The 12886-nt window shown below is 33.3% G+C and overlaps 1 protein-coding gene across 1 annotated transcript in view; it reads left to right on the forward strand.

Moving 5' to 3' along the window:
- Positions 1–8295: 8295 nt before the first annotated feature.
- Positions 8296–12886, forward strand: part of LOC106462214 (acetylcholine receptor subunit alpha-like) — a 12911-nt gene continuing 8320 nt past the window's right edge. The window contains exons 1-2 of the mRNA XM_022389405.1: positions 8296–8337; positions 10095–10204. Coding sequence (XP_022245113.1) covers positions 8311–8337; positions 10095–10204 — 137 coding nt within the window. The 5' untranslated portion in view covers positions 8296–8310. The remainder of the gene's footprint in view (positions 8338–10094; positions 10205–12886) is intronic.

Consider the following 12886-nt stretch of genomic DNA (forward strand, 5'->3'; position numbering starts at 1 on the left):
ACAAGTATATACCCTTTTACCACCGTATATTGTATCCTATCAAGTTCACATCCTTTTACAGTTTAATATTGTGTCTTATCTAGTATATACTCTTTTACCGAATTATATTGTATCTTAACTAGTATATATGTTTTTACCACCGTATATTATATTGTGTCTTAAAAAGTACATACCCTCCTACAACTATATATTGTATCTTATCTGGTATATATCCTCTTACAGTTTAATATTTTCTCTTATCTAGTATATACCCTTTTACCACCGTATATTGTATCTTATCTAGTATATAGCCTTTTGTTGCATTATATTGTATTTTATCTTGCACATATTATTTTACCTCTTTGTATTGTATTTCATCTAGTCTAGTGTGTAGCCTTTTGCAGAATTATACTGTATGTCACTTTGTATATATCCTTTTAATAATTTGTGGGAAGAGCTTGGCACCTATTGATGCTAGATAAACAAAACGAAACGAAACGCAGCGTTAAAACGGTTTTGAAACATATGCGTCTATAGCAGAATGTTTTATAACTAATTGATATCAATTTACAGCTTTATATTATATTTTATTCTTTAAACATTCTAGCTCAATATGTTGTTAGTTTACATTATATTTCAGAAAGGCAGAGGAACTTAATGTTAGGGAATTAAAGATACAGATCACATTTTTATGGAAATTGTTGAAGTTGAAATACTTGAAATTGTAAATTGACAGAATTGATGAGTTTGATTTTGTCATGTAAAGGTTATTGAGTCATTCTTGTATAGATTGTAATTTTAATGAATTAATCTCATCTTATTGGCGTACAATGTTTTATTAACCATAAAACAAATAACCCTTCAAGTATTTATTTTAAGAAGTCCAGAAAACCTTAGAAACGCTCGATTAATAATTTTGTTTTTAAAGTAGATTATAAACAGATTACGTTAGGTTTCGCCATATTTCACCTTGGATGTCATATGTTGAATAGTTTCGCATGAAATGTGTGAGACCATAAGTTATCCTTTGATGAAAAGCGTTTCTTTGTTATCCAGAAGTGAACAATTTCGTTGAAAATCGTAATTGGTATTTTCGAAGATCCCTTAGAACGAAATTAGATATTTTTCCATTGGTCATTTTCTGAGAATCGAACAGGAAAAAAAATGACGTATAATATCGGTTGGCGCCAATGGCAATTTCGAAAATATCACATTTAATTCTGATGGCTAACAGACAGTTTTCTTTCCTGAAAGGAAAAAAAACAACAACAACAAAACAAATAGCAAGCAACTTGAGTTTATGATATTTCGTGTCTTTGGTGAAATCTGCCGTCTAAGACGACTTTTTTATATATAATAACATCGGTGATAAATTTTATGACAGCGACTTTCGCATATAACTTTATTAAATTCCAAAATAGTTATGGAACCAATAAAGAAGGCCAATACAATGGCCGTCAGAAATCTTGGTATTAAAACTTTCGTTACAAGTGTCATTTAAATACAAACTATCCGAAAATGCGATCATTTACGATTACTAAATATTTCAAACTTTGCACATTTTTAAACGTGCTCTTAAGTTTGTTTTAAGGACAAATCTACACAATAGGCTGTCTATGCTCTTTCCACCAAGGGGAATAGAATCACATATTTTAGCGCTGTAAGTCCATAAACCAACCGCAGGCCTATTGGGAGACTGTTGTTAAAAATATATACATAAAAAAAGAAATTTTCAAATATATCTTTTCATAAATGCACGAGTTTAAAAACTACATTTTACTCTATTACCAGGCGCATTCCAAAAATTCTATTCCCTTACCAGGCGCGTTCCAAAAATTCTACTTTCTTACCAGGTGCGTTCCAAAAATTACACCATCTTACTGGCGCATTCCAAAAAATCTATTCTCTTACCAGGCGCATTCCAAAAATTCTACTTTCTTACCAGGCACGTTCCAAAAATTCTACTTTCTTACCAGGCGCGTTCCAAAAATTACACTCTCTTACTGTCGCATTCCAAAAAATCTATTCTCTTACCAGGCGCATTCCAAAAAATATATTCTCTTATCAGGCGCATTCCAAAAATTCTACTCTCTTACCAGGCGCGTTCCAAAAATTACACTCTCTTACTGTCGCATTCCAAAAAATCTATTCTCTTACCAGGCGCATTCCAAAAATTCTACTTTCTTACCAGGCGCGTTCCAAAAATTACACTCTCTTACTCGCGCGTTCCAAAAAATCTATTCACTTACTAGGCGCATTCCAAAAAATCTATTCTCTTACCAGGCGCATTCCAAAAATTCTACTCTCTTACCAGGCACGTTCCAAAAATTACACCCTCTTACTGGCGCATTCCAAAAAATCTATTCTCTTACCAGGCGCATTCCAAAAATTCTACTCTCTTACCAGGCGCATTCCAAAATGCACAAAATTAGTTTTAACACTAGATTTTTGCTTTTTAAAAACTTGACTTGTCACGTGTAAATGTAGGAAGTGCTTTGTAAGATAATTTAAATTTTTATTTAAAATAATGTCTGTAACTTAAAGTGCCCCCCCCCCAGTGGCACAGCGGTATGTCTGCAGACTTACAACGCTAGAATCCGGGTTTCGATACCCGTTGTGGGCAGAGCACAGATAGCCCTTGTGTAGCTTTGTGCATGATTAAAAACAAACAAACAATCAAATAACTTAAAGCTTTCTGGGATGAATCTCAGTTGGGTTGCTTTTCATTAAGACAAAGCGGAGGCTCGCAAAAATATCTCTAGCATTTCAACGATAAAATATAAATTCAAAACATGGTTTTAGAATTTACATTATATGAGTAGGAAGAGATTCGAAAATATTGTTCAATATTTCCATCAGAATGAGGCAGGTATTAAAATAAATTCATGTATCTGAATAAATGTATCTGGTTTAGTTTAGAATAATGTTAAGGTTATCGATGTCTGAAAAAATGTCATCAACTTATCGAAACCCCAAAATTGGTTTATAAAACGAATTTGAGAGGGCAATGTCTTCACTTCTTACCATAAATGTATTGGCAAGTACTAGAGATACAAGATTTCCCATAATTAGGCCGTCAATTTGCATATAATTAACATTTTCAAACTGGAAATGGGAAGATTTAGCGGCAAGGACAAAACAATCTGGGGCTGTGAGTGTGTTACAAGAGGGACGACTAAATAACACAGTTCAGTCCGACTAGAGCTACCGAAGAGTTAGAGCTGGGTGGTGTTGAATAGCTGCTTTCCATCTAGTCTATCACTACTAAATTAGAGAAGTTTAGCGCAGATAATCCTCGTGGAGCTTTGTGCAAAAGTCAACAAACAAACAGAACAAATTCATACCGTCTACATATTTCTCATTGCCTGTGGTACGTAACATGCTTAATAGATTACGCTTGCCTTTAGTCCGTTATACTCTCTCATGCCCACTAATGGAGAATAATTAAGCATAATTAACAGTTGTTATCGTACCGAATAATTTACTTTGAATGTCTCTATGTTCCGACTTTAATCGTAAAGACATTAGCATCACGTAGATTTCCCGCATACATATACAGTTATGACACTTACAGAAAGGCTGCTTACTCACGTGTACGCCTGCTAAACTTTCTTTAGATGAGGACTTTTAGAGTTACTTATAGCAAGAACACTTGCTATTCCTGAGATTATATATCATAAAGTTACAGATTACTCACTGATTCAAATTTCATTTTCTACTTAAAACAAAATCCGTCTTCCTTTGCAGGAAAAACAAAGCTTGTGCAACGATTAGTGTATAAATGCAACGATTAGTGTATAAATGCATAAATTGTACACCTTTGCAAAAAAAAAGAAACAACATAGTATTTCCTACAATAAACTGGGGGAGATAACTTAACAATCAAATCCTGTTTTCGTTTAAAATGTTCATCTCTTTGATGAACACTCAACCACTTATAAGCAGCTTTAAACATAAACACACATAATCGTGCACGAATATGTGAAGCATAAATTGATAAACATAATTTAATTTCAATAATTATTAGACAACTTAAATGTAAATCTGTGGCTCAAGATTTTTTTCGGTGAATCAACGAAAGGCTGTAATCATTAAATTTGACTGAATACGCGGATCACTATAGCGGATAAATTCATTCACGATATACAAAATCAGTTGGTGTACAGTCAAGTTCGATCCTTTAGAGGACTGTCTTATAACTCAAAATCATCTAAGCAAACATCTATATATATGTTGTTGAAAATTTAGTAGAGAATGATCAATATGGAAATAACTAAGCCTTATGTACGTCACAAATGTTGAAGGATCTTGTCAGCTAAGCTGTTAATAAGAATGTCTAGATTTAAAGTACGCTACTGTTTATTTGTCTTTCAGATACTTGCATTGTTAGAAATCCCAAACTTGTTTCAATAGAAAAATATAAACACTTTTATTTATTTCACAATTAGACCATATTTATTTGTCAAATATTTACTAATCCTTCATGTTGTTAAGAATTCAAGTTAACGCAAATTTTTGAAATGCATTAGTTGAAAAGTAGACAATGATAACAGTTGACTCAATTGTGTGTGTGTGTTTTGAAGTATTTCCAGTTTTCAAATTATGTAAAGTATTATTGTTTCTGGAAAACTGTAAAAGTTCTTTACTTTTTTTTTCCTACTTCGCATTTTAAGAAAAACAAAAACACATTTTTGGTCATTCCATTACACAATGTTCTATAAACTAAATTGTTACATTTTTGGTCATTCCATTACACAATGTTCTATAAACTAAATTGTTACATTTTTGGTCATTCCATTACACAATGTTCTATAAACTAAATTGTTACATTTTTGGTCATTACATTACACAGTGTTCTATAAACTAAATTGTTACATTTCATAAACAGTTTGTTTGTTATGGATTTCGCGCCAAATGTCTTTAACATTATTTCCAGAAGTTATTTCGCTGTCTCCAAAATATTATAAATGTTTTTTCTACCGAGAATAAATTAGATTTATGAGACGATTAGATAGATTTACTGATTAAGAAAACCAAGTTAACTTTTTCATAAAATATTTTATGCTTTTTAAAACAAAATATGAATAAAATGTCTTAGAGACTTCATTCTTCTTACAGTAATCTATGTTGTTTATATTTTTATTATTTCATTGAAACATTTTTAAACTTTACAATGTGGACCTGGAAATGTTTAAAACAGTTAATTTAAACTTGGAATAATAATAATTTTAACCGCTATACATGTTCTAAATATATTAAAAATTTGTAGTTTTCATTAATGGAAATTAAGTTTCATTATTTACAATATAAACGATCATTTTTTTTTTTACATAAGGAAAACAAATTCACTTCTCGCATATTAGACCACAGGCTAGCTACTCTTGTTCTTAAATTTTATTTTTCGCATTTTGAGAATCATGTGATCGTTTCACTATTTTGAACCACATTAGGCTCATACTTCATATTTTTAAAAAGTTCGATCGCATTTTCAACATAATGACAACAACAGTTTCAAACCCAGTAACGCAGTCATCCGTTAATAGTTTAAATTTCGCTGAGAGCATAAATTAAGTTGGTTAAGACTGTATTTTTTACTGAATGAACTTTTCAAAATTCATGAACAAATCTATGCAAATTTCTAAGCTTCATTATTTTTTTTTGTCAACGCTATCTTTTGTGTATGAGTGGGTGTGTTTGTTTCGTGTGGGCAATATGTTTTACAGGCTTTTAATTATTTATTTATCAAAAACAGATAAACCATTGGATGGCCTTTAAAGCATAGTAACGTGGAAAAAGTTATGGAAACTTCAATGTTACACTCTTACATAGCTACTCATTTAGAATGTGATTAAACATTCGTGTCATATTAGCTTGGTTTTAAACAATGATACCTTCAGAATTTATCTGTCTTATTTTTAATGGCAATTTTCTGAGCTAAATTACACCCATACTGCGTAGAATTTAATATTTTTTATAATGAAGTCTGTTACTTCCGCTAGACCCTTTACTTTTATACATTCAATTATTAACTAAGTAATTTGGTAATAGCTGGTGATGTTATTTTAGCACAAAGCTATGCAATGGGCCAGCTGCCCTCACTTCAGTGCAGTTAATCGAACCCCGGATTTTAGGGTTGTAAGTCCGTCAACTTACCGCTGATCCACCGGGGGGTGGGGGGGGGCTTTATAATATCCTTAGATTATATAATATATTTGTAAATGAAATGCTCCTCATAGATTTCTCATTTTATTAGTTTGTTGACAATTTAGATGCAGTTTTATCCTCATGTTACTTTGCAGTTAAAACACGAATTATATTCGTAGTCTCAGGTCAGTGGTTCCCAAACTGTGTTCCGCGGAACCTTGGGGTTTCGCGAAACAAAAATCAGTAATGGCGAATAAACTGTTTATATAGAATTAATTAATGTTACTAAGGTATTCCAATTAGCGTTTCCATTCCAATTAAAAATAATGGTGCCTATAACGGGCACCAATCCTCCTCTGTTAAGGGAAGCAAGCCCACCAATAAAATTAACAGAAGTGCCACTATTTCTTTATAGTCTTAGACGAATCATACTTTGTTTTTATGATATGCCGTGTAGGATAATTGTACAAAAGAATGTTAGAATATATATATATGTGTGTGTGTGTGTGTGCAAAAAAGTTTCCAGCATTTGGGATCCACTGTCATAGATAAAATAAAATATGTATAATTGAAATACTCCTCAGAGTGTTTCACGTTTTATTTTATTACTTCGTCGACCAGTTAGATACATTAATATTAATATTTTGTTGATAAGTCACGTTTTTAAAACAAACACAGACACGTTCAGAATTTCTGTACGGACCAAAATATTATGTTCTGAAAGTTACAGATAAGAATAAGAGGTCTTCATTTTCTATTTCACCTTCCTCATATCTAACCTATAAATGTTTTTGGGAAAAAAATAACAGTACTCTTATATACGCCCCCCCCCCCCCAGTGGCACAGCGGTTTCGATACCCGTGGTGGGCAGAGCACAGATATCCCATTGTGTAGCTTTGTGGTTAATTACAAACAAACTCTTGTATACTAACCCGGAGATCAGAAGTGCTGTATATATATATATTATTCCTGTGAGCTATTTCGACACAACGAAAATTTGGAATAGATTTTCTCAAACATCTCTGCCTCTATTGCGTTTTTCACTTGATGGTTCAGCTATGCAATACTAGTGATTTTTCAAATTTCCAAGATTCAACAAGTAAGGATTTTCATTATTCTTATCATTTGTTATATTACGTGTATGTCTGGCATAGCCTTATGATTAGGGCACTCGGTTTGCAATCTTTGGATCGCGGGTGCGAAACTCCATCACCGAACACGTTCGCCCTTTCAGCCGTGGGGGCGTTATAATGTGACGGTCAATCCCACTATTCGTTGGTAAAAGAGTAGCTTAGGAATTGTCGTTAGATGGTGCTGAATATCTGCCCTCCCCCCTCTTGTCTATCACTGCTAAATTAGGGACGTCTTGCGCGAATAGTCCTCGTGTGGCTGTGCTCGAAATTCAAAAACAAACAGATAGTATGTTACATGTAGACATATTTCATAATTTTTAAAGCACTTGAAATTATGTTATATATATATATATATATATATCAATCCGATAGTCTAATACTAATCCCAACTGTTTTGGCACTTGGTAAAAATCTCTATTTTCTTATACTTTACATTCCCTTTCAACGATACTTTTTTCCTGAGTGTTTTAGATCTACAGCAAACAAAATTAAAATTAACTTACCCTCTAAGGCAATATTCGGTTCTATTAGAAAATTTGAACTCCCAGCAGGAAGAAAAACTAACAAAATCAATTGAGCAACAGAAATATTTTCATTTCGATCTAATTGAACAAGTTCCTTGACTGTATACGAAATACAACATATTTAATTTATGTTCCTTATAGATCCTTCGTTATCAAACTATAATTTTAAACTAAAAATATTTTGCCGTTTTTTTTTATTATTCTAAATCCATTATTGAATTTGCTTATGTGCAGAAGTCATTCTAATTAGTACATTGAAAAAAAAAACGATTCAGATCTTAAATCATCGGAGACGTTATAATATTTATAGAGGCTCAGTAAACTTTTTTCTCCCGCATATTAATTAGAACCTCGAGAAATACTTAAATTAAGGTCAGTGATTGCAGACTAGTTGTTATATAACGCATGCTCAGACTCATATATCAGTAACACAATTATTTGGTGCTCTTTTATAAGAATTAGGCTATGCTATTTCATCAGTAAGGTTGTTGTTTTTTATGTGTTTTTTTCAGAATCTAAAGGAGCAGATTATGACAACAAACGTCTGGGTTCAACAGGTCAGTAATCATTATATATATATGTATTCAATATTTCTTCTTTTTTTAATCACGGGTGAAATTGAAAAGAGAATCTGTGACGTAGAGGCCTAATGCATTCTTTTATTGGCCGTACCCTCTTGCTGTGGCGCTATCGCCTTATTCAAGGTTCATCAGCACAGCTTGGGTCAAAAAACCAAAGAAATGCCATTAGGCCTAATATAATAATGAAGTATGTATGTTATAACATTATTTTCATATCTAAGTTAATTTAGGTGACTATATGGTGAAGTCAAACGGACTCAAGACCACGTAGATAATCATATTGTTTTCCTCGTTTTGTATAATAATAATAATAATGAGAAAATTGTAAAATATTTATTCCAGAAGTTCGTGAAACAAGTTTTCACTTTAGTATGCTGTCCTTATTTCAGTTTTTTATTTTATCCTAGGAATTATATATATATATATTCAAGGATATGAGAACAATTCAACCAAAATGTTTTATACGTGAATATATTTGTGATTGGTTGAATTAATCTAGAAAAAAAAGAGAGGTATTTTCCTTAATCAAATATTTACTGCTTTATTCTGGATGGTCACTTGATTGCTAAAGGCTCCTTTCATTTCATTAGCAAACAATATTTTCAAATGTTAACTTCGTATACACAAGATAAATATTTGAATTAACCAATAACCTTGCCATGAACTAGTTAGTTTTCCTGTAATATGATCTCATGTATAGGATAACTCATTCGAGAATTGAAATACATACGTTTGCTTTATTAACCATGGCCCGGCATGGCCATGTGGTTAGGGCGCTCGACTCGCAATCTGCGGGTCGCGGGTTCGAATCCCCTTTACACCAAACATGCTCGCCCTTTCAGCCGTGGGGGCGTTATAATGTGACGGTCAATCCCACTATTCGTTGGTAAAAGAGTAGCCCAAGAGTTGGCGGTGGGTGGTGATGACTAGCTACCTTCCCTCTAATTAGGGACGGCTAGCGCAGATAGCCCTCGTGCAGCTTTACGCGAAATTCAAAAACAAAACAGTTAGTTTATTAACCAATTAAAGACTTCGAATTCCTCGGAAGACTCAAATATACATAGGTTAATACTTCACATGTAAAAAAATTGTCATTTTATGGTATTGGTTATTTTTGTGTTATAAAGCTCAGAGATGTTGAATAAATTTCAGATTCATGAATGAGTTCACGAGCAAAATTACCCCAGCAGCCAATCGTCTCCCTCCTACACAGTAACGTGGCGGTCATTCATGGTTTGACAGCGAACTGTTTTAGTTCTAAAATGGGGAGTGGAAGTGGCTTATTAAAACAAACTGCTTTGAATCTAAGAATTCTTGAACAGCGGTATGTCTGCGGACTTACAACGCTAGAATCTGGGTTTCGATACCCGTGGTGGGCAGAGCACAGATAGCCCACTGTGTTGCTTTTGTGCTTAACTTCAAACAAACAAACAAAATTCATTGCCACAAAAAGTGTTCCGCACTTTGACGCTTTGGGTAAGCTATAAGAATAGCGATTAATTCTAATACTTCGTTGAGAGAAGACTAGTTCAAGAGTTGCGGCTGGTGCTGTTGACCTTCTCTCTTGTTTATCGGCTCAGAACTAAGGACAGCTTTACGCAGATAACCATTGTGTCTGATTTGTACGAAAATTCTGAAACAAACAAACAAACAAACAGCCATAAGCTTGAAAATTGTTTCAACTTCAGAGTGGGAGAATACAGTAAATGTATTAGATGTAATATATTTTACAGTTTTGGAAAGACTACAAGCTTCGATGGGATCCGCGGGAGTATGGTGGTGTGGATCTTCTCCACGTGCCTTCTGACCACATTTGGAGGCCTGACATTGTTTTATATAACAAGTGAGTAAACCTACAGATCGTCAATGCTTCAAAGTTATTCACGTTTTTCTTACAAATGTGTTATATACTGTGTTTCCAGAACATCAAATTTTGAATTTTTAACAAATAAATCCTCAATGTATTTTACGTAACAAAAACGGTTCTGCGAATTCTAACGACAAACAATAAAAAACGGTGAAAATAAACATGATTGTTTGTTTGTTTGTTGTTAAGCAAAAAGCTACACAATGGGCTATCTGTGGTGTGCCCACCACTAGTATCGAAACCCAGTTTTTAGCGATGTGAGACCTCAGACTTACCGTTGAGCCATTGAGGGCCAAATAAACATGTCGCGTTATCTATTATTTAATTCATCACTTCATTCCACCCTTCACCAGTAATTCTGGTCAATGATAAATCAAAAGAACAAGATTAAACTTAATATATATATTAGTGGAGTATATATATATATTATGTATAATGTTTTGGGTTGTTGTTTTTTTTTTTCACCATAGTGGAAACGATTATAACAAGGCAGTTAAGGCGGTTTATTTTTTCTCGTATGAAAAGCAAACTTATAAAGACTTCTTCTTTAAGACTATACTCTCTTCCTAATCGGTATATCACTTGACATATTTACATATTTACTTCTTGTATTGTAATTCAAAGAATATCATAAAGAAAGTTAATCATTATTACATTTATGCAACTCCCCACCCCACCCGCAATAGCTCAGCGGTAAGTTTGAAAGCTTATAACGCTAAAAACTGGGTTTCAATATTCATGGTGGGCACAGCACAGATAGATTATTGTGTAGCTTTGCGCTTAACAACAACAAATAAATAACATTATGTAATATCATTTTGATTTGAGAAGAAAGCATGTCGCATCCGAAGACGAAAAAAAAAAGTCAGAATAATCATATGATTACAGTTAAGAAAGGAATATTCGGACGACGGGCGTGTTCTTTATATACTGTGCCATCTTTGTTGAATACTCTTGCAGTATTCACTGAAAGACTTAAATTACTTGTATATCAATACAACTGACAGGACACTCCTTTACGTAGCCACGAACAAAGTATAACTGGTTCTTTCGAAATATTCTTAACATTAAGTTCATCCGAGTAATATTATTTTATGTTATATTTTGATGTTATTAGAGTTTGTTGTTAGTTCCTGTATTTCTCTTCGTTCCATATATTTTTTATAGTAAGAAGAATAGCTGTATATTCTACGAAAAATTCTTGAATATTTGTTATCAGTAAAAATTAAATCTTTGCTGAACCTTTGCATAGCACACAGGGTTGGTGCTTTCGAACGCCGATTTCAAGTGGCAAAAGTGGGTGAGAATGGTGACCCCCATAACATCTGGACGAGATGTTAGCCCATTGCAGGTTAATCACCATCTAACAGCTATCATACAGCTGGATAGATTGAAACGAGTGGGGTAGAGTGTTTTTCTCAAGAATACAACAGTATAATTCAGACCAGCCTCGAACTCGTAACCATCCGACCACGAGTCGAAAGCGAGAAGCCACTGAGCCACACTGTTCTATGCAATAATAGTAAAAGAAACGTTATAAAACAGTATAACATGTACAATTTGATTGAATACGAATGAAGGGTAAATCCTTTATTTGCGTTTGAGTTCGTACTGACAAGTAGAAACATCACAAACACTATTAGATTTGAATCACAGTCAACTCCTTAAGGTACCACAATGGGTCAGCGGTAAGTTTGCGGACTTACAACGCTAAAATACGGGGTTAGATTTTCCGTGGTCGTCAGAGCGCAGGTAGCCAATTGTATAGCTTTGCGTTAAAACAAACAAACTCCTTTAGTTTTGAATCAAGGGCAGCTCCTTTAGATGTATTTGAGTTCATACAGATAAATAAAAAAACATCACCAACACTTCTCGATTTGAATTAAGGGCAACTCCTTTAGATGTGTTTGATTTCATACAGATAATAAAAAAATATCACTAACACTTCTGAATTTGAATCAAGGGCAACTCCTTTAGATGTGTTTGAGTTCATACAGATAAATAAAAAATATCACCAACACTTCTGAATTTGAATCAAGGACAACTCCTTTAGATGTGTTTGATTTCATACAAATAAATAAAAAAACATCACCAACACTTCTCGATTTGAATCAAAGGTAACTTCTTTAGATGTGTTTGATTTCATACAGATAAATAAAAAATATCACCAACACTTCTCGATTTGAATCAAAGGTAACTTCTTTAGATGTGTTTGATTTCATACAGATAAATAAAAAATATCACTAACACTTCTGAATTTGAATCAAAGGTAACTCCTTTAGATGTGTTTGAGCTCATACAGATAAATAAAAAAATATCACTAACACTTCTGGATTTGAATCAAAGGTAACTCCTTTAGATGTATTTAAGTTCATACAGATAAATAAAAAATATATCACTAACACTTCTGGATTTGAATCAAAGGTAACTCCTTTAGATGCGTTTGAGCTCATACTCTCAAACGGCGAAGTTTTGTACGAAGGTACTAGCTATTACACTGTTGAGCAGAGTTGTTTAAACATTTGTTTAACAACATGTAAAAGCTTGGAATGGTTTGTTCTTTCATTGGGGGAGGGGGTGTCTGTTGACCAGACTAGTTTGAAAGATCAGACCATTCCATGCTTTTACTTGTTGTTGAACAAATGTTTAAACAACTCT

The sequence above is a fragment of the Limulus polyphemus genome, unplaced genomic scaffold, assembly GCF_000517525.1.
Source record: "Limulus polyphemus unplaced genomic scaffold, Limulus_polyphemus-2.1.2 Scaffold1119, whole genome shotgun sequence".
NCBI lineage: Eukaryota > Metazoa > Arthropoda > Merostomata > Xiphosura > Limulidae > Limulus > Limulus polyphemus.